This window comes from Brassica rapa, unplaced genomic scaffold (genome assembly GCF_000309985.2).
Source record: "Brassica rapa cultivar Chiifu-401-42 unplaced genomic scaffold, CAAS_Brap_v3.01 Scaffold0210, whole genome shotgun sequence".
NCBI classification, from domain to species: Eukaryota; Viridiplantae; Streptophyta; class Magnoliopsida; order Brassicales; family Brassicaceae; genus Brassica; species Brassica rapa.
This window is the reverse complement of record NW_022610154.1, coordinates 12,000-33,117: the sequence shown is the minus strand read 5'-3', so window position 1 is coordinate 33,117 and position 21,118 is coordinate 12,000. Positions and strand designations below refer to the sequence as shown.

General features: G+C 35.8%; 4 protein-coding genes across 7 annotated transcripts; 3 read left to right on the top strand and 1 right to left on the bottom strand.

The window, feature by feature from the left end:
* Nucleotides 1-295: 295 nt before the first annotated feature.
* LOC117129868 (PLASMODESMATA CALLOSE-BINDING PROTEIN 1-like) lies at nt 296-2,429 on the bottom strand. The gene is made up of 4 exons (XM_033283089.1): nt 2,139-2,429; nt 1,357-1,596; nt 1,111-1,144; nt 296-776 (listed from the first exon to the last, which is right to left on the bottom strand). Exons 1-4 carry the CDS (start codon nt 2,188-2,190, stop codon nt 518-520), a joined length of 585 nt encoding a protein of 194 aa, XP_033138980.1. The 5' UTR covers nt 2,191-2,429; the 3' UTR covers nt 296-517.
* A 563-nt stretch (nt 2,430-2,992) lies between these two features.
* Nucleotides 2,993-4,145, top strand: LOC117129866 (40S ribosomal protein S19-3). Its single transcript, XM_033283087.1, has 4 exons — nt 2,993-3,193; nt 3,267-3,357; nt 3,445-3,628; nt 3,847-4,145. The coding sequence occupies exons 1-4, from the start codon at nt 3,110-3,112 to the stop codon at nt 3,917-3,919; spliced, it is 432 nt and encodes a 143-aa protein (XP_033138978.1). The 5' UTR covers nt 2,993-3,109; the 3' UTR covers nt 3,920-4,145.
* Nucleotides 4,146-4,888: 743 nt separating this feature from the next.
* LOC117129863 lies at nt 4,889-9,744 on the top strand. Of its 2 annotated transcripts, none has more exons than XM_033283083.1 (9): nt 4,889-5,376; nt 5,740-6,212; nt 6,321-7,493; nt 7,588-7,827; nt 7,924-8,168; nt 8,265-8,406; nt 8,496-8,789; nt 8,997-9,262; nt 9,348-9,744. In XM_033283083.1, the coding sequence occupies exons 1-9, from the start codon at nt 5,133-5,135 to the stop codon at nt 9,541-9,543; spliced, it is 3,273 nt and encodes a 1,090-aa protein (XP_033138974.1). In that variant the 5' UTR covers nt 4,889-5,132; the 3' UTR covers nt 9,544-9,744. The 2 variants fall into 2 exon arrangements, with proteins under 2 accessions (XP_033138974.1, XP_033138973.1); XM_033283082.1 differs by having other exon boundaries at nt 4,890-5,376; nt 8,994-9,262.
* A 244-nt stretch (nt 9,745-9,988) lies between these two features.
* Nucleotides 9,989-19,336, top strand: LOC117129864. 3 transcript variants are annotated; one of them, XM_033283086.1, is made up of 10 exons: nt 9,989-11,283; nt 12,055-12,730; nt 13,882-15,528; nt 15,600-16,042; nt 16,155-16,399; nt 16,479-16,701; nt 16,782-17,275; nt 17,358-17,802; nt 18,022-18,254; nt 18,344-19,336. In XM_033283086.1, exons 3-10 carry the CDS (start codon nt 15,264-15,266, stop codon nt 18,687-18,689), a joined length of 2,694 nt encoding a protein of 897 aa, XP_033138977.1. In that variant the 5' UTR covers nt 9,989-11,283; nt 12,055-12,730; nt 13,882-15,263; the 3' UTR covers nt 18,690-19,336. The 3 variants fall into 3 exon arrangements, with proteins under 3 accessions (XP_033138977.1, XP_033138975.1, XP_033138976.1); XM_033283084.1 differs by having other exon boundaries at nt 18,019-18,254; XM_033283085.1 differs by lacking the exon at nt 9,989-11,283 and having other exon boundaries at nt 12,009-12,730; nt 18,019-18,254.
* Nucleotides 19,337-21,118: the final 1,782 nt, after the last annotated feature.

The following is a 21,118-nucleotide window of genomic DNA, read 5'->3' as shown; positions in this document are numbered from 1 at the left end:
TCGATAAACACTTTGAGGGCATGAAGGGGATTCCTCACACTTGTATTGTGCCTTGTCCTTTTCGTCTGTCGTATACCGTTATACGGAATCAGAGTGCAAGCGTGAGAAAGGATTGTGACAAGAACACACGAAGGCTGAACGTTTTGGAAGAGAGTGAGTGAGAGATGTCGTGTCAAGAAGAGCTTAAAGACTCAAAACTTTCTTTACGTTTTCAAATTATTTTCAAAAAATTTTCAAAAGTAGAAATAAAGATAAGTTTGGTAACTATGCAACATTGCTTCTAATCTAGTAAACATGAGATAAGTTCATTTTATATATAAATTTCTTCACTACGATCAAATCTACCAGAAACATTTTAAGAGAGTAAGAGTGAAAGCATGGGCTGAAATCTTCTTACAACAAGAACATAACATAGCTAGAGAGACTCAAAACAGACAGACAGAGATTACAACTAAGCTAGACTCAATGACCTTTGAGACAATAAGTGCACCAACAAAACCAGAGAAAGTTAACATTCTTAGAGCATCATGAAAGAACAGAATCCACTCAAAGCGATCAAGAGAAGGTAGGTGAGAAATGTGCTTGAGTTCCTGAGAGCAAACGCGCTGCTCTCTGTCGTGTAGTCCGGGTTAATCCCAGTGCTATTGTTTCCAAAAACTCCATTGGTTGAGGAGGTTCCTGAAAAAGGACTGTTGCCATTGCCACCAGGAAGTGTGGTTGAGCTGCCTTTTGGATTGGTTGTGCCTGGTGTCACAGTGGTGCTGCTACCGGAGCCACTAGAGAAAATAAAAAAGCAACAACACATAAAAGAGAATATCAGACAGGTAACAACTACTTTGAGGCATTAATGAATCTGGTTAAATGAGTTTATAACCAGACCTTGATGAAACTTCAAATCAAAAATTTATTTATTTATTTATTGGTTCAAGTAATATTAATGATGATGTTTGCTATCCTTAATTGATTTGAATAATATCCTATCTCTTTCACAACAAAAAAAAAAAAAGAGTTGCAAACTTGGACCCAAATCAAGCTTTAGTCCACTTGGTACTCTTTGCCACAAATATAGAAATCAAATTCTTGAAAAGCCATTTGAATCAGAAGTATAACCTGGCACTAGTAGGGAAGGTGCATCCTGAGTAACCTGTACAATTAAAAAGGTTCCAGCAAACAAAAAAAAAGTTAATACATTGATGATTATCCACAGAGTTGAAGCTATAAATTAGTCTTTATCACTCATTTGGCATATCCACATTGTCTTAGAATCTTATCAAAATCACTCAAATTGTAACCAAAACATAAAGCCTTCAACTTTATGTGACAAAGAGCAGTCAAATGAGGATAGTTGAGACTGACTTGGATCAGAGTTAGTTGGAGTGGCAGTGCCACTGAAATCACAAGTGCCTGGAGCTTGGTGCTTCTTTTGGAAGAAGCTATTGACTGCATAGTTGCAGTGAGACCTAACATTGTCAGGGTCAAAGCAAGGTGCTTTTGGGTGAGTAGGGTTACAGTCTGCTCCATTGCCACAGGCATAGTCTAGTGTGCTCTGTAGCACTGTATCACTCAGCCCTGTTTTACACACACACCATGAGGCACCTACGTAGACCAAGAGGTACATTTAGTGGTTGATTCAATACAAAAGCCTCCATATTTGTTGTTTTATAATGTGAAAGCCAACAAGATCTGTGGTAAAAAAAACTTGGAACTCAATTTGAGGGGTTTAATCTTTAAAAATTATCAAAAATATAGCAAAAAGTTGTAAGAAAACAAGCAAACCAGCAGAGTTTTCTAGAGATTTGTGAACTTTTCCAAGGAAGAAAACACTTTTAAAGAAAATAATAAGTAAATTAAAAAATGAGACAAGAACAAACAAATCTTGAAACCTTTTTTTGTTATTCAAAAGAAAGCAACCAAAAAATACAGCCTGAATGTCAAGAGAAAATAGCTAGTACAAATGGTAACTTTTAATCTGTTTATCAATGGTAGAACACTAAGGAACAGTAAGACCCTTGAGTCAAGGGCCTTGACTACTACTACAAGAACCCATTTTCTGACCAGAGCCAAAAGGCTTGAGACTCGGACAGTAAGAGAGACAAGACTAATGCCAAGAAATCTGAAGGAAGAGTGGAAGTTCTTACTAGAATGGCCAGCCATGGCTAGAAGGAGAAGTGAAAGAACCAGAGCAGCCATAGATGCGTTCAGACAAAATGTCACAGTTGTCCTCTAGAAAGAAAAGTAGTGAAGATAGAGAAAGAGATCTCTAGAGAAAGAAGGAGAAGAGAAAGTGGAGAAAACAGCGAGAAGTAGAGAGAGTGTGGCTACTTGATGTGTGTAAAGAGATGGGTGAGATGAGAGAGTGGCTACTTGTTGTGTGTCCTCTTTTGTCTCTCTCTCAAAACCCTTTTGAGTGCTGTTTTACATCATTTAAGAACTCAGCTCATGTAGAGTTACGTATATCTTGAGATTTAAATTAAAAAAGACATTGTTGTATTATTAGAGTACAGGTTGGTAGATAAATTAAATAAAAACAACAACAACTAGTTTATTACTTATTGAAATAAGCCAAATCTTTGTGTTGCAGGCTGTGGTGTTCCACACAAATGTCGATAATAATAAAATGCTATGTTCATAATGGGGTCAGAAGTGATTTTCTTTTGTTTATTACAGTCTGCAACACTCCGTAATCCATTGAACAACAACTTGCACGGCGCTGCTGAGCCATCAGATAATATAGTTGTGGATGGAATTAATGTAAAAATCAAAAGCTTGATAGTGTCCCAGTTTATGTATTACAGTGTTGCAGATTTTTTGGACTAAATAAATAATAATCAGATTTCTGTTTTTTTTTTTGGGTTTAAAAAGAAACATTTAAGAAAAAAATACACTCCAACTGCATAACATTATATGGATCACATGAGAAATATATATAAAATGGGCCAGGAAATATTTCATAGCCATGAGCCCAGGAATCAAAAATAATAAGGGTAATTATGTAAAATACAAAACTCCTCAAAAACCCTAATTTCACTTTCATCTCAATCACCCCCACTCGAATATTATAGCAGCGCCGACGAGGAAGCAGGAAGAAGAAGAAGAAGAATCAAGAATAATGGCGACAGGCAAAACGGTGAAGGATGTCTCTCCACACGAGTTCGTCAAGGCTTACGCTGCCCACCTCAAGCGCTCCGGCAAGGTATAATAATCTTACAGTCGAATCTTGGAAATGCCATTAGTTTCTGCATTTATTACAATATCGTGTGGTGTAGATTGAGCTGCCACCGTGGACAGACATCGTCAAGACCGGTAAACTTAAGGAGCTTGCTCCTTATGACCCTGACTGGTACTACATCAGAGCTGGTATGTACTACATCTCTGGTCACTTGTTTAGTTAGTGTTTGTGTTTCTGAGATTTAAAGTTGAACTCTTTTTTTTTTTGGTTTGTAGCGTCGATGGCAAGGAAAGTGTACCTGAGAGGTGGACTTGGAGTTGGTGCGTTCCGCAGGATCTATGGAGGAAGCAAGAGGAACGGAAGCAGACCACCTCATTTCTGCAAGAGCAGTGGTGGTGTTGCTCGTCACATTCTTCAGCAACTCCAGACTATGAACATTGTCGACCTCGACACTAAAGGGTTAGTTGTTGTTTTATCTTATATGTTACATGTTTGAAGGTCAATATAAAAACTTGTAATGCACTTGTTTAGTCTCGTAGTTTATTGACTTGCTTAAAGTTGAAATTGTGACATGGGTTCGTTTAAGACTTGTATATGGTTTTGGTTATTACTTGGTTCATTTTAGGACTTGATCATTTTGACTAGCTAAGCTTGCTTTTTCATTCTCATGTGATTAGGGGGAGGAAAATCACATCGAGTGGTGAGAGAGATCTTGACCAAGTCGCAGGAAGGATCGCAGCTGCCATCTAAAATCGAAGATCACAAGTTTGTTTTTTGAGATTTAGATACATATGGAATGAGATTGCATTGGAAACCAGTAGTGGAATCCCTTCTCTCATTTTATGTTTTGTTTTGATGAGTTGTTTCTCTTTTGTTCCTATGCGCAATTTGATCTAATCGACGACCTTGTTCTCTCTGCAGTTTAATGAATTTTTTTTAGCTATAAACATATATAATAACTGTAACAGTTTGCCAATGCTTTTGCTGTTGATACGATTTCAATATTAGCAAATAAGAAAACAAAGAAAAACAAATGTTTTTTGTTGATTTAATCGGAATGCTTAATTATATGCAAATTCAATGTTAAATTAATCAATTTTGTACTTGATAACTATTACTCCCTTTCATAATACTTTTCATAATACTTATGTTTTGCCTTAATGCATAAAAATTAAGAACATAATTTTTTCTTAAAAAAATATTTTAAAGATATAATTTTAAAATCAGTTAACCAATTATAAAAAAGACAGTAAAATCTAATTGGTTGAACAGTTTTTAATAAAGTTAAAATTAACCTTAAAATCTCAAAACTTTATATAAATTAAAATAAAATAATTATTCTAAAACATCATCTATATTGAAACGGAAGAAGTATTATTCTCCTTGGGTGCGCATGTTTCTTAACAAAAAAAGATACTGCTATTTTCTGAAAAGCGTAAGGAAACCACAAAATTCCAGCTTTTACGTGCGTTGATTTTTCAGATCTGTAAAAAGTCTATCCCCATAAACTTGGTTAAACCATGATTAAATGTCTGGTTAGCACGTAACGTAGAGACATGCGTCCATATATTTACTATGCCTAAGAAGCTACCTTTTATAGATCCAGTTTCCAAAGTTACTGAGACAGTGTATATCATTGTCTGATTGGCGCTTTTTTTAATTTGCTGACGTGGCTTAAAAACTAAACGTTGTTAATAAAAGGAGTAGAAAACAGTAGTATTCATCAATACGTAGAAAAAATAGTAGAAAGGAAAATAAATGAAAAAGACGACTCCGAGAAAAGGAAAGCGAAAGGTTTCTTCGTCGAGATGGTAAAGCTAATAAAAATGGAACCTTCTCCATTATTGTTAGCTTACCTTACTATCTCCGACCACATTTAGAGAGAGAGAAAGAGACAAAGTTCATTTTGTGTTTGTTCTTGATTCCTCCTAAAACCAACCGTGTCTTCTTATTATCTCCGGCGATGACGACGGCTGAGGGGGAGTACTCGAAGGCCAAAACTTCTGTTTGGTGGGACATAGAGAACTGTGAGGTGCCTAAAGGATGGGATGCGCACGCGATAGCTCAGAACGTGAGTTCTGCTTTGTTGAAGATGAACTACGGTGGTCCTGTCTCAATCTCCGCGTACGGCGACACCAATCTGATCCCTAAACCTGTTCAGCAAGCCTTGTCTTCTACTGGTGTTGGTCTTAATCATGTTCCTGCAGGTTCTCTCTCTCTTTTTTTTATTTGTCCATCTCTCTTAAAAAGTGGGATCTTTAGTTTGATCATTGTTTGTTAGTGGTTAGTTGATAATGATGATCCAGGATCTCTACTTTTACAGCGATCTTTACTATACATGGGAAGAAATTGAATTGGGTTTCATCATATTGACTTTGGAGTTAATTATTATTTTATTTTTTTGGAGTTCACAGAGTTTTGTTTGATCTTAAGAGTGTTTTTTTTTTGAGTTTATGTTGCTTAGATGATGATCTTAGTTTTTTTTTTTTAACTGTGATCACATCTCATTGTTTTTAGTGTCGAACATGAAAGATTTAACTTGTGTTGTTTGGGTGGTGTATTAATAACAGGAGTGAAAGATGCGAGCGACAAGAAGATACTAGTGGACATGTTACTGTGGGCTGTAGACAACCCTGCACCAGCCAACTTCATGCTCATCTCCGGCGATAGAGACTTCTCCAATGCTCTCCACCAGCTAAGCATGAGGAGGTACACTATTCTCCTTGCTCAGCCTCCACGTGCCTCGCCTCCGCTTATTGCTGCTGCCAAATACGTATGGCTCTGGACATGCCTAGCCTCGGGAGGTCCTCCTCTTACGAGTGGTGAATCTTCTCGACTGGTCGACAGTGGACGCTCTCTTGTCTCTAACTATGAAGAGGCTAAAGGTCCAGTTTCTGAACAAAGTCAGTCCAACAAACCAACTGATTCAACTCCCGACACTCGAAGAAATATGCTTCAGAATGGCAGAAGAGCCGCAGGTGAATCTGTTGCTTCTGGTGGTGGCTTTGAAGCGCACCATTCAGATATAAGACATACATCTCAGGTAAACTTGTATCGTTTTGTGGCTACTTACTTGTTGGTAGATCTATTCTTGAATATGGTTTTGTCCGGAAAGAATATAATAACAAACTGTATGATTTCTTTTATGCAGACTGCATTTGTAGTCAGCAACACAGCTCAGGCCAACGTTTCAGCCAAACCCATACTTGAAGCATCGTTTATAGCCAGTCACAAAGCTCAGGCTAATCTTTCCGCCAAAACCATACATGAAGCATCGTTTATGGCCAGCCACAAAGCTCAGGCTAACGTTTCAGCCCAACCCATACATGAAGCAGCGTTTATGGCAAGCCACAAAGCTCAGGCTAACCTTTTAGCCAAACCCATACATGAACCAGCGTTTGTGGCCAGTCACAAAGCTCAGGCTAATCTTTCCGCCAAACCCATGCATGAACCAGCGTTTGTGGCTAGTCACAAAGCTCAGGCCAACGTTTCACCCAAACCCATATATGATACAGCGTTTGTGACCAGTCACAAAGCTCAGGCCAACGTTTCAGCCAAGCCCATGCATGAACCAGCGGTTGTGGCTAGTCACAAAGCTCAGGCCAACGTTTCACCCAAACCCATACATGAAGCAGCATTTGTGGCTAGTCACAAAGCTCAGGCCAACGTTTCAGCCAAACCCATACATGAACCAGCGTTTGTGGCTAGTCACAAAGCTCAAGCCAACGTTTCACCCAAACCCATACATGAAGCAGCATTTGTGGCTGGCCACAAAGCTCAGACAAACGTTTCAGCCAAACCCATACATGAACCAGCGTTTGTGGCTAATCACAAAGCTCAGACAAACGTTTCAGCCAAGCCCATACATGAAGCAGCGTTTGTGGCCAGTCACAAAGCTCAGGCCAACGTTTCAGTCAAGCCCATACATGAAGCAGCGTTTGTAGCCAGTCAAAAAGCTCAAGCCACCGTTTCACCCAAACCCATAAAGGAAGCAGCGCTTGTGGAACCTGTGTTGTGCAATGTTTGCCAAATTAGATGCGCCAATAAAGATGCATATAACAGTCACACCTATGGTAAAAGACATCGAAAAAACTTGGAGCTGCAAACTGGTAAGTCCGAAAACATGTCGCGTGGGCCAGTTGGGCTCCCTACGGAGGTGCTGGAGAAACAGAAGAATAGGAAGAAGAACGCGAGTGAAGGTAGTAGGACTAAACCAAAAGGGCATTATTCTTGTCGTTTGTGCAATGTGGTATGCCAGAGTCAAGTTGTCTTTGAGTCTCATCTGAAGGGCCAGAAGCATGCTACCATGATGAGTCAGTCAGAGGCAAGTTTCTAACTTTTGAGAACTTACAAATTTACAAACACACCAATTTTTACAGTTTACTAAGCATATGCTTGATAAATTAACGTTGATTCAGGCGTTCACTAATTCTAAGAAGCTTCAAGAGAAAGGTGTCTGGGAAAAGGTTCAACCAAAAGAAGCAGTTGCAGAGCCTAAAGCAAAGGCACTCAATGATTCTAAGAAGCTTCAAGAGAAAGGGGTCGGAGAAATAGATCAACCAAGAGAAGCAATTGTGGAGCCTCAGCTGCAGTCTCAAAATGTTCAAGAGGACAGCAAGTGCTTTGAGAAGCATGTTGCCATGGTGAATCAATCTGAGGCACGTTTTCTATCTTTTTAAACATACTAAGAGCAAGTCTTAACAATGGTAAAAAGAGAAGGAGTGAAGTCTTATATATATATGTGTTTGGATCAGGCCGCACTCGTTGATTCTAGGAAGCATGAAGAGAAAGTTGTCCGAGAAAAGGTTCAACCAATGGTAACAGTTGCAGAGCCTCAGTCGCAGTCTCAAGAGAACACAAAGTTCTTTGAGAAGCCCAACGAAGAGCTCAGAGAGATATATGGCAAATCAAAAAGCAGTGTTAAAGAAAAATGTTCAAGTACTAAAGACTGGGTAGAGACTGTCTTCTTCGGTGATTTTGGAGCATCAGTGAAAACACGGTAAATTTTGGCAGCTTGGACTTGTTTAGTATGTCAATAATGTTTTTAATAATATTCTGTAATGTTTTTAATAATATTCTGTAACTTGTGCCACAGAGAATGTTTTGATGGCATTGTCAAGCCAGTAAACCTGTCTGGAGGGCCAACGGTGCAAGAAAAGGAGGTGATGGTACCACAGGGTTTGTCAACAGTGGTTTGTGATATTAAATCTCATTGGACGAACATAAACCATACTACGGTAGTGACAGCACTTCTTGTTGTACCTCTTTGCTTTTTTGGATCAAAATCAAACCCATTGAACATTTTGTTTTTTAACTCTTGATGCAGCCTGGTTCTGTAGCCAGTGATGATGCTAAGTCCAGCGTTTCAACCAAACATATAACGAAGGAAACAAATGTTTGGCCTGTCTTCTGTCATGTCTGCCAGATCAGCTGCGAGAGCAAGGTTGCATATGCAAATCACATCTGTGGGAAAATACACCAACAGAAGAGGGAGAGGATGTTCGAGAGAGACGCCATGCTTTCTAAGGAGAATGCTGAGAGGTTGGAGAAGGTATTGAGCAAAAGCCAAACCGCCTTTGCTTCTCAGAACCATGCTGCCATGGTCAAGGAGCAAACAGAGGCAAGTTTTATAACTTTTACTATTTTGTTTTCTTTAACGAATTTGAAATCTGCTTCTTTTTTTTTTTATTGTCAGTATTGCAAAGCATACAAACGTCTCCTTAGGTTTTATTCCCATTTGAAGTATGAAGTATATATAAGGCTACATAGCAGTATATACATAGTGAGACAAAGAGAAAGAAGCTAAACTAGATTATTGTTGCAGCAGGCACACATTGATTCAAGGAGAACTCAACAAGAATTGGAACAGGCACTCATTGTCGACTCAAGGAAAATCCGAGAAGAAGGCGATCAAGAAAAAGAAACAACCGAGGAGCACACACTTGTGAAGACTGTGGATCATGTGTTTCAAGGGGCACAAGAAGACAAAGAGGACGTAAAGGAGATAAACCACATATCTGAGAGCATCACAAACGCCATGTTGCATGCCTTAACTGAACTGAATCAAGAGTCTAGTATACCCAAAGGATTGAGGTAAGAACCGTTAATCAGGGGGGGTTTGTGGCTTGAGCACTTTTGATCAGTATGTGCTTTTCTAATGATCACTTGGGTTACACAGACTTGAGAGAGTACAACTTCCAGCAGACGGGAATGTGACCAAGAAGTTTGAAGATGGGTCCAAGCATAAGCCCCCACCAACACCATCGCAACCCGTAAAGGACTTTGCAGGACTTAAGGAGCAGGCTGCCAAGAGGGAAGAGGCTAAGGTCCAACCTGATAACTTTTGGACCAGACTTTGGGGGAAAAAGAGTTAAAAAAGCTTTGCTGAATTATTGTCTGATTTAAAAATTAAATTCAACTATTGCTGCATTATATGTATGTTTAGTTGGTGTTCTAATGAGACTGAGAGGATGTAACTTTAAGTAATGACTAGATTTTGACCCGCGCTTTTAAAGCGCGGGATCGTTTCTTTTTACGTATTTATTATTATAATCCATTTTAGTTTCTACCAAAAATTGATATCATATAATTTTATGATTTTTTAGTAGTTGTTGTTATAAGTTTGGATGATCTATACGTATATAAAATGTTAACCTTAAAATGAAATAATTATTTTGCTGTTGGAAATTTCAGCAAGAAATTCAATTCAAAAATATTTGCAATATAATTTAATTTTAGAATGGTAGTATAATTTAAATTAAAAATAACTTGCAACATAATTTAAATTAAAAATTGCTAGTAATAACATGTAACCCATATTGTAAATGTATGTTTACGTTTTATAATTGTATTTTTATATATAATATCAAGTACAATGTTAAATAGTTTTGATAGAATTTACTATTGAAATAATTAATTAAAAGCCCATATACTTAAAAAGTTTATTAACCAAAAATCTAGAAGTTAATGGACCCCCAACAAATCTAATATTCTGGTTTAGAGCTCGACCAAAACACATTCTTCATTTCGTCATATTGACCGTTCGAAAAAAAAAACCCAGAAAATGATTGATTTTTGACGTACTTATTGTTATAACCCATATGTGTTTCTACATAAGATTTATATCATGTGTTTTTATGATTTGGTTTAGTAGTTGTTGTTATAAATTTGGATGATCAATATCTATACAAAATGTTACTCTTAAAATAAAATAATTATATTGCTGTTGCAAACTTAAGCAAGAAATTCAATTAAAAATTATTTGCAATATAATTTAATTTTAGTATCACAATATAATTTAAATTAAAAATGACTTGAAATATAATTTAAATTAAAATGGCTAGCTATATAATGTCAAACATATTGTAAATGTATATAATTGTATATTAATATAATATCAGTTACAATGTTTAATATTTTTGATAGAATTTACTATTGAAACAAATTAATTCAAAGCCCATATAATTGAATGTTTATTTTGAAAAAATATAAAGTTAATTGGCCCCCAACAAATCTAATGTTCTCGTTTAAAACCCAACAGAACACTGATTCGGTATTTCGTTATGTTGACCATTCTCAAGACTGAAAAAAGAAACAGAAAAGGAAAAAAAGAGAGAGATCGAGAACGGTCTCTTTGCCGACAAAAGATGAGACGAAGAAAAATCGGTGTTCGATGGTGAAAAACAAAGGTGTACGACTCTATATGAGTAAATACGAAATCAGAATCTCGAAATCTGCCGGTATACCATCATTTACTCTCTCATTATCTTACGATTCATCTACTTGATCTGAGAAGCCTCTTTATAGATATGTTCAGGTACATGAAAATATCTAATTTCTTCTTAATATATAGATGTTATGCTAATCTAAAATCTCTTCTCTGATTTTGACCATTCCATAAATGTTTTGCATGTAGAAGTATCAGATGACTTGTATGTTGATTCTGATGATCGATCTTAGTCAAGCGGATCTTCGATTAGCACTGAATTTGACCATTCCCTATTGGGGTCGGAAACACCTAAGCAATCTCGAGCTTCTCAGATGTCAAGCTCGTGATGTCCATCGGCTTGCTCAAAATCTGAAGGGCGATGTTCATTTCTTTGACAACCATGAAGGTGATGTCCTTTACTAGGGGTGGGCGTTCGGGTTCGGGTCGGGTATTTCGGATTTTCGGGTATTTCGGTATAGAGGTGTAGAACCCGTTCGGGTATTTTTTCACTTCGGATCGGGTTCGGGTATTTTTAGTTCGGATTCGGTTATTTCGGATCAGGTTCGGATATTTAGATTTTGAAAAAAAATTAAAATTTTCATTTCTCAAGTTTCTTGTATTTAAAAATATAACTTTCAGTTAACTAATTTTTTTTTCTAATAGATTGAATGGTTAATAGATTTGGACATAACATTTTAAAACTAAAAAGATATTAATTTAGTTATTTTTTTTTAAATTTTGGATGTATCTTTTTGTTAATTTTTGAAATAAAAAATTTGACATGCATTTTAAGTGAATAGCAAATCATTTTTTCCGTAATTGTATGTATATCATATGAACTTAAAGTATGTGTAGTATCAATATAAATATTTTATATAAAATTAGAGATATAAACTAAAAATATAAGATTAATTATACATATGTTCGGTTATCTTCGGATATCCATTCGGGTTCGGGTATTACCCGTTCGGGTTCGGGTATCCAATCTCTCCTTATTCAATACCCGTTCGGGTATTTTGCTACTTCGGTTCGGATTTCGGTTCGGGTTTTTCGGATCGGGTTCGGATGCCACTTCGGATATCGGGTAAAGTGCCCACCCCTATCCTTTACACTTAAGATTCTTAAACTTTTATGATATTTAATACATAATCTTGGTTTATTTTGATGTAAACTACAGTTGGCCTAATGAAATTTTGGGTTACTATATAAAATTTGGGGTTACGTTAAAGTGAGGGCTTATCAAAGGTCTTATACTTTGCAAAATGATGATCCGGTCTGTTTGCAAAAAAAAAAAAGGATGACTGATTAAAATACACAGATACGTACCTTACTCAAGCAATATAGAATTTTTATGTCACATAATAAATAATTCAAGTACGTACACTTTTTGGTTTGTTCTGACGTTAATGTTTTAAGTTTTGTAGGGTAATTGCTATGTAAACAAAGAGATAATTCTCAAGTACATCAACTAATGGCCAGACCATTTTGTAATCTGACCAAACTGGTATAATCTATTTATCTTCATCCTCTTTTACGTCTAGTATGTTTTTTTAATCTTCATCCTCTTATACGTCTGGTCTGTACACAACAGTATGTTGTTTTTATACTCATCCTCTGATGGAAGGACATGAGTCAAGTCGAACCCAAAGGACATGAGGCAAAGTCCAACCAAAGCCTTACAGTACACAGATAAGTCTCCGACTATAGCTTTTTTTTGGGGTTAGAGATAATGAGTTGACTTAATTATATATACAATGGATGTGCAGGTCGTGCAGTTAAAGGTTTTGAGACAGAGCTTTATTCATCTGAACGACATGGGACAGAGACATAGCGGGAAAGCAATTCGAACCCATGTAAGTGCATTTTAAAAGCTTCTAATTGTAGTAATTAGGCTTGGAACTGAAACTGGTAGTTAGGAAAAAAAAAACGGAGATTGTTTGATGAATGTTCATTGAACTATATTTGAAAAACAAGTAGAAAGTTAGGATTGCTTACATTCTCATCCGCCAAGATGAATTCCATGGTTTTCCCTGATTGTTGAATGTTTTGTTTCCAAGAAGTGTTTTTCGATGGCCTCAAGTCATTAATGCCGATGACTTTTGTTCATTAGAAGCACTCAATTTTCTTATTTGCATTTTAGAACCCATTTTTTTGTTTGACGGCATGAGTTTGATTAGGAAGAGGCGTTGTTATTTATAATAGGAAGAGGCGACATGGAGAGGTGTTTAGGTTATTGGAAAAACATGTGGCATACTCTAAATCTTGGCGAGATTTTCTAGTTAATATTAGTAAATATAGTTACCAATTTGAAACCTAAGATATTATTGTACACGCAATATAATTATGGATTATATTTTTTGAATCGTGATTATAGCTAATTGTATCATCTTTTTTTCTTTCTATATTTGTTTTTACATTTATTAAAGGTATCAAATAAGGAATATTGGGGGTGATTGCCAAAATCTATGAGTACCTTACTCTTTTAAAATCGAACAAATGAAATAGGGAATATTATGCTGTTACAATTATGAATACTTGCTACAATCTAGGAGGGCATACTCTTTTTTTCTTTTTCTTTTTGGTAAAAAGGGCCTTACTCTTTTTAAACCGAACACTGAAATTAGGGGATGGGTTGAAAAATATACTTCGAATAAATTTGGTATCAAAACTTTATAAAAATTAAAGGTTGTTTAAAAGATAAATAGATTTTTTAATTAACATTTTTTGAAAAATTGGGAATATGCTGTAGTACCTTTGATTCAAATTCGATTTTCATATTTTTGGTTTGATTAAATTTTCCATCATTATACATTGCATTTTGATAAACGAATCATAACATATAGGTAGGTGTAATGAATCATCTTAATAAGCATGTGAACATTGATTTAATTTTCTGAGAATCCATACGTTATATTCATCTTGGTTAGTGTTTTATAGTTTTAAATTATTGTGTTATGGAATATGGTTTGTTTAGAGTTTTAACCCCGAAAACTTCATATTTCAGGGTATAGGGTTTGATTACGAAAGATGATTTCGATGGGATTTTCATGGAATAGGATTTGATTATGAAGATGATTTTGATGGGCTCATCATTCTTTCCGATTTATTTAAAAAGGCACGAGCTTACGCGGATGTGGGCCTTAATTGTTTCAATGCATTTTGATGACGTTATGGATATGTTTTAATAACTGAAGATTTCTGATTGGTCAAAATATATTGGCGTCATTTATTTTTTTTAAAGGAAAATAGGCAATGGCAGAGATTTGTAAATAACTTGAAAAGGCAGGGGTAGAATCCTAGTAGGTATTCTGCTTTAATAGTATAGATGTAAAGCTATTCAATACTTTTTTCAATATAACTTCTCCTAATGTCAAGTCATTTTTATAATACTTTTTTCCTCTGTTTTTCTCTTTGTCATCTTGTCTTGGAAAAGCAAAAGCTTACTTCTTCTTTTTTTTTTTGTAAAAGAGCAAACGCTTACTTGTACAAAAGATTTTTAAAGTATTTTTACTTATTTATTTTTTACATTTAAATAATTTATCTTTTATTGTTTTAAGATTTTAAAGGGTTTTATATTATTTTAGGATATATATAAGCAGACAATAAATGTAAGTAATTTTTAGTGATATCTATCTATCTATACAATTATTTGCGAAATAAATTTTAGCAACAGAGCTCTCACGTTAAATATTGGTGCGGTTAATATCTATACTATCCTTAATGAATTTTATATATTATTAATTATATAATCAAAAACGAATTTTTATTAATAATATTAACTTTTTAAAAAATAAGATAATTCTTATATATTGTATTGTTATCTTAAAACATATATTTCAATTATAAAATCTAAAAATAAAATATAAAACAATTATAATAAATTAAGTAGTTAAAGTCAATGTTATCCTTAATAAATTTTAATTAAACATATATATTTAATTAGATTTTTGTTATATATATATATGTTAGATTTATTTTTTTGAAAACATCAATAATAATTATGCTGGTTTTTGAATTAATTAAAAATAAACTAATAAATATTCGTAAAGCGATTAAGCCCGTATATGCAGGCAAGACACCTAATTTTGTGTTTTAAAATATAAGTAATTTTCATATTTTTAGATAAATTTTATATTTATGGAATATAATATGACCAATTAAATTATATAAATTTATTTATTATTGGTTCGTTTATACATAATCTACAGATTAAATTTACCTTAAAAATATTTTTTTTTTTTTGCGTTTTTATGTAAAACTATTATTAAGAGGAAGTAGCTTTTTTTTCAAGCTCTACATCACTACAAGTAGGTTTTTGATAAAAGCTTTCAAGTATTCTCAAACCCATTGATAAATCTTGTAAAGTAAGTTTTTTTTAATTAAATTATGTGCTTCGACTCCTCCATCACCCACGCGGCGGAGGCTGATTACGCGACGGCTAAAACTTCCGTTTGGTGGGACGTCGAGAACTGTCCTGTCCCCAAGGGCTGGGATGCTCATAGCATAGCTCAGAAACTAAACTCAGCGCTGGTGAACTTGAACTACCGGGGTCCTCTCACCATCTCTGCTTATGGCAACACAGAACTCATCCCTAAACCTGTTCAGCAAGCTCTCTCCTCCGCCGGAATCTCTCTTAACCACGTCCCCTCCGGTTAGTTATACTTTGATTCAAAGGGATGTGGTTTTTAGTATAAAGTCTTTGTCTTTTCTACTTCTAAACAGGAAAGAAGGATGCGAGTGACAAGAAGATTCTGGTTGATATGTTTTTGTGGGTGTTGGAGAATCCTGCTCCTGCTAACTTGATGCTTATCTCCGGTGACGGAGACTTCTCTTATGCTCTTAACCGTCTGCGGATGTTGAGATACAACATCCTCCTCGCGCACCCTCTTCAAGCTTCACCTTTCTTGGTTGCTTCTGCGAGGACCTCGTGGATGTGGAGAAGCTTAATTGCCACACGAAGTTGTTGCTCCTTCGGTTCTGAGCATGCTTTGTCCACACAAGCAATGGATTCAGGGTCTGTTTTTAACAAGGCTGATAAACTCAAAGGAAAAGCACCAGGTCAACAGGGGACAAGAAGAAAGAAGCTTCAGAAGGAATGGAGAGTGTGCAATGTTGCTTGCAAAAGCACTGATACTTTCACCATGGCCAGAGAACAAGCACCTCAGGTGAGCATCCTAGTTTTGAGAGCTTAATCAACTTTCTATCTTTCGTCCTTAACACTAGAGTACAGATGTGAAATTGAAAATATTATTTTTGATTTGACTGCCATTGTTGCAGGCACTCATTGATGCTAAAGAATGTGTTCAACTAGACAATGACTCGCAGTCTCGGGATGCGTTTATGAAGTGCTTGGAGAAACAGAACAAGGAACTGATGGAGACTATTGCAACATCCGAAAGGAGTGGAAGAGAGTTCTGGCATGATTTTAAAGAGAGGCTGGACAAGAGTGGTGTAGCTCCTCTCAGTGTAGATCATGTTTTCAGTGAACTTAGCCGCGACTTTCACGTGCCCAAAGAAGTGAGGTAAGTTTATGATTGTGCCTACTCCTTACTATCAAAATTGTTAAGTATATTCTGATCTAATGATATTTATGTGTAACAGGGAGTGTTTTGAAGCAATCCTCATGAAGCTAGAACCTACACAAAATGATATTGAAATTGAGAAGTTGGAGGATATGACCAAGAAGAAGAAGAGTACAGTGATTGAATCCAAATATGAACCATATGTTTGCACTATTTGCAATGTCGTTTGTGCACATCCTTCCGTGTTCGAGTCGCATCATAAGGGCCGGAAGCATGCTGCAAAGTTTAACAAGCACATAGATGTAAGTTGATCAGAGATGTGGATGAAATTTTATGGTTTCATTAGAAGAAAGTTGATGATGATACATTGTTATTGAAACAGGATCTGCGTGATAGGCATCAACTACAAGAGAAAATCATTCAAGATAACGGTCTCCCGAAAGATATGGCAGTGAATGGAGACAAAGCTGAACCATATGTTTGCAGTATTTGCAATGTCATTTGTGCACATCCTTCCGTGTTCGAGTCTCATCATAAGGGCCGGAAGCATGCTGCTAAGATTAAAAAGCAGGCAGATGATACATTATCATTGAAACAGGCTCTGCTTGGTGATCAACAAATACAAGATAATGGTGTTCCGAAAGATATGAAAAAGGAGCTCCAAATCAAGCTTGTAGAGGCACCTGAGAACATGGACTACTTAGATAAGCAAAGGCAAGAGCTGGGAGAGAGATGTGCCACCAACTCCGGGAGGAGTGTTGAAGATTTTTTTCAAACTATTGAAGAAGTAGTAGAGAATGATTACAAATCTCTTTCGAATGAAGAGTGTTTTTTCATCGAACTAAACTCTGAGTTTTCTGCCTCTGAAGAATCTAGGTAAGAAGAACCTTCCAACTTTGACTTCTTTAACTATTGCCAAATTGAAGTTTTCTCATTTCCAATGGATGCTATCCTACAGAGAATGTATTGATGCCATTTTCAAGAAACCAGAAGTCTCACAAGATGCAAACTTAACCCGGGAGTTTGAGAATATACCAAGCCAGAACCTGGAGATGAACTCAGGCGATTCTGAAAGTAGCTCTGCAGGAGGAGCCACTGAGCATCCCGAGGAGTACATGATGAACATGAAGAAGGAGAAGGTGACTAAGTCCAGCGTTTCAACCAAACCTATAACGAAGGAACCAAAGGTTTTGCAGCTTGTCTGGTGCCAAATCTGCCGGATCAGCTGCGAGAGCAAGGTTGCATATGCAAATCACATCTGTGGGAAAATACACCAGCAGAAGAGGGAGAGGATGTCTGAGAGAGAAGCCATGCTTTCTAAGGAGACTGCAGAGAGATTGAGCAAAAGCCAAACCGCCTTTGATTCACAGAACCATGCTGCCATGGTCAAGGAGCAAACAGAGGCAAGTTTTATAACTTTACTATTTGGTTTTCTTTAACGAACTTAGAATTTGCTTCTTCTTTTTTTTTTATGGTCAGAGTATTACAAAGCATACCGTAGGTTTAATTCAACATTGAAAGTATGAAGAATATTAGATCTTACTCTTGAAGGTTACATAGCAGTATATACATAGAAAAAACAAAGAGAAAGAAGCTAAACTAATGGCTTATTGTTGTAGAAGGCATTTGTTGATTCACTGAGAACTCGCCAAGAACTTCGCCAAAGAGCAGTGGAACATCCATTGGGAAAAGCAGAGGCAACAGAGGAGCAGACTTTTGTAAAGACCGAGGATCATGGGTTTCAAGGGGCACAAGAAGATAAAGAGGAAGTGAAGGAGATAAACACCATATCTGAGAACCTAACGCGTGCCTTTATTGGAATGAATCAAGAGTCAAGTGTACCCAAAGAATCGAGGTAAGAACCATTAATCAGGGGGTTATTTCTTGAGCTCTTTTTGATCAGTATGTGTGTGCTCTAATGATTACTTGGATCTTGGGTTACAGAGGATGTTTGGATGTGATTCCTCAGAGAGTAAAAGCGCCAGCAGATGTGAATGTGACAGAGAAGTTGGAAGATGAGTCCAAACATAAACCCCAAACAACACCAGAGGAACCTTTAAAGGAGTTTGCAGGACCTAAGGAGCACCTCGGAGTGGCTGCCAAGAGGGGAGAGGCTAAGTTCCAAGTTGATAACTTTTGGACCAGACTTTGGGGGAAAAAGGAGTTGGAAAAACTTTACCGTATAATCTATACTATTAAAGCAGAATACCTACTAGGATTCTACCCCTGCCTTTTCAAGTTATTTACAAATCTCTGCCATTGCCTATTTTCCTTTAAAAAAAATAAATGACGCCAATATATTTTGACCAATCAGAAATCTTCAGTTATTAAAACATATCCATAACGTCATCAAAATGCATTGAAACAATTAAGGCCCACATCCGCGTAAGCTCGTGCCTTTTTAAATAAATCGGAAAGAATGATGAGCCCATCAAAATCATCTTCATAATCAAATCCTATTCCATGAAAATCCCATCGAAATCATCTTTCGTAATCAAACCCTATACCCTGAAATATGAAGTTTTCGGGGTTAAAACTCTAAACAAACCATATTCCATAACACAATAATTTAAAACTATAAAACACTAACCAAGATGAATATAACGTATGGATTCTCAGAAAATTAAATCAATGTTCACATGCTTATTAAGATGATTCATTACACCTACCTATATGTTATGATTCGTTTATCAAAATGCAATGTATAATGATGGAAAATTTAATCAAACCAAAAATATGAAAATCGAATTTGAATCAAAGGTACTACAGCATATTCCCAATTTTTCAAAAAATGTTAATTAAAAAATCTATTTATCTTTTAAACAACCTTTAATTTTTATAAAGTTTTGATACCAAATTTATTCGAAGTATATTTTTCAACCCATCCCCTAATTTCAGTGTTCGGTTTAAAAAGAGTAAGGCCCTTTTTACCAAAAAGAAAAAGAAAAAAAGAGTATGCCCTCCTAGATTGTAGCAAGTATTCATAATTGTAACAGCATAATATTCCCTATTTCATTTGTTCGATTTTAAAAGAGTAAGGTACTCATAGATTTTGGCAATCACCCCCAATATTCCTTATTTGATACCTTTAATAAATGTAAAAACAAATATAGAAAGAAAAAAAGATGATACAATTAGCTATAATCACGATTCAAAAAATATAATCCATAATTATATTGCGTGTACAATAATATCTTAGGTTTCAAATTGGTAACTATATTTACTAATATTAACTAGAAAATCTCGCCAAGATTTAGAGTATGCCACATGTTTTTCCAATAACCTAAACACCTCTCCATGTCGCCTCTTCCTATTATAAATAACAACGCCTCTTCCTAATCAAACTCATGCCGTCAAACAAAAAAATGGGTTCTAAAATGCAAATAAGAAAATTGAGTGCTTCTAATGAACAAAAGTCATCGGCATTAATGACTTGAGGCCATCGAAAAACACTTCTTGGAAACAAAACATTCAACAATCAGGGAAAACCATGGAATTCATCTTGGCGGATGAGAATGTAAGCAATCCTAACTTTCTACTTGTTTTTCAAATATAGTTCAATGAACATTCATCAAACAATCTCCGTTTTTTTTTTCCTAACTACCAGTTTCAGTTCCAAGCCTAATTACTACAATTAGAAGCTTTTAAAATGCACTTACATGGGTTCGAATTGCTTTCCCGCTATGTCTCTGTCCCATGTCGTTCAGATGAATAAAGCTCTGTCTCAAAACCTTTAACTGCACGACCTGCACATCCATTGTATATATAATTAAGTCAACTCATTATCTCTAACCCCAAAAAAAAGCTATAGTCGGAGACTTATCTGTGTACTGTAAGGCTTTGGTTGGACTTTGCCTCATGTCCTTTGGGTTCGACTTGACTCATGTCCTTCCATCAGAGGATGAGTATAAAAACAACATACTGTTGTGTACAGACCAGACGTATAAGAGGATGAAGATTAAAAAAACATACTAGACGTAAAAGAGGATGAAGATAAATAGATTATACCAGTTTGGTCAGATTACAAAATGGTCTGGCCATTAGTTGATGTACTTGAGAATTATCTCTTTGTTTACATAGCAATTACCCTACAAAACTTAAAACATTAACGTCAGAACAAACCAAAAAGTGTACGTACTTGAATTATTTATTATGTGACATAAAAATTCTATATTGCTTGAGTAAGGTACGTATCTGTGTATTTTAATCAGTCATCCTTTTTTTTTTTGCAAACAGACCGGATCATCATTTTGCAAAGTATAAGACCTTTGATAAGCCCTCACTTTAACGTAACCCCAAATTTTATATAGTAACCCAAAATTTCATTAGGCCAACTGTAGTTTACATCAAAATAAACCAAGATTATGTATTAAATATCATAAAAGTTTAAGAATCTTAAGTGTAAAGGATAGGGGTGGGCACTTTACCCGATATCCGAAGTGGCATCCGAACCCGATCCGAAAAACCCGAACCGAAATCCGAACCGAAGTAGCAAAATACCCGAACGGGTATTGAATAAGGAGAGATTGGATACCCGAACCCGAACGGGTAATACCCGAACCCGAATGGATATCCGAAGATAACCGAACATATGTATAATTAATCTTATATTTTTAGTTTATATCTCTAATTTTATATAAAATATTTATATTGATACTACACATACTTTAAGTTCATATGATATACATACAATTACGGAAAAAATGATTTGCTATTCAC

Bases quoted from the DNA above. Each gene is read 5' to 3' on its own strand.
- LOC117129868 (XM_033283089.1), bottom strand. From the start codon at position 2,190: ATGGCTGCTCTGGTTCTTTCACTTCTCCTTCTAGCCATGGCTGGCCAT. The intron at 1,145-1,356 runs GTCAGTCTCAAC...TTAATTGTACAG, and splicing joins TCCAACTAACTCTGATCCAA to GTTACTCAGGATGCACCTTC. The intron at 777-1,110 runs GTTATACTTCTG...TATTTTCTCTAG, and splicing joins ACCTTCCCTACTAGTGCCAG to TGGCTCCGGTAGCAGCACCA.
- LOC117129866 (XM_033283087.1), top strand. From the start codon at position 3,110: ATGGCGACAGGCAAAACGGTGAAGGATGTCTCTCCACACGAGTTCGTC. The intron at 3,194-3,266 runs GTATAATAATCT...CGTGTGGTGTAG, and splicing joins ACCTCAAGCGCTCCGGCAAG to ATTGAGCTGCCACCGTGGAC. The intron at 3,629-3,846 runs GTTAGTTGTTGT...TCATGTGATTAG, and splicing joins GTCGACCTCGACACTAAAGG to GGGGAGGAAAATCACATCGA.
- LOC117129863 (XM_033283082.1), top strand. From the start codon at position 5,133: ATGACGACGGCTGAGGGGGAGTACTCGAAGGCCAAAACTTCTGTTTGG. The intron at 6,213-6,320 runs GTAAACTTGTAT...TCTTTTATGCAG, and splicing joins ATATAAGACATACATCTCAG to ACTGCATTTGTAGTCAGCAA. The intron at 7,828-7,923 runs GCACGTTTTCTA...TGTTTGGATCAG, and splicing joins CCATGGTGAATCAATCTGAG to GCCGCACTCGTTGATTCTAG.
- LOC117129864 (XM_033283084.1), top strand. From the start codon at position 15,264: ATGTGCTTCGACTCCTCCATCACCCACGCGGCGGAGGCTGATTACGCG. The intron at 16,702-16,781 runs GTAAGTTGATCA...TTATTGAAACAG, and splicing joins AGTTTAACAAGCACATAGAT to GATCTGCGTGATAGGCATCA. The intron at 17,803-18,018 runs GCAAGTTTTATA...TTATTGTTGTAG, and splicing joins TGGTCAAGGAGCAAACAGAG to AAGGCATTTGTTGATTCACT.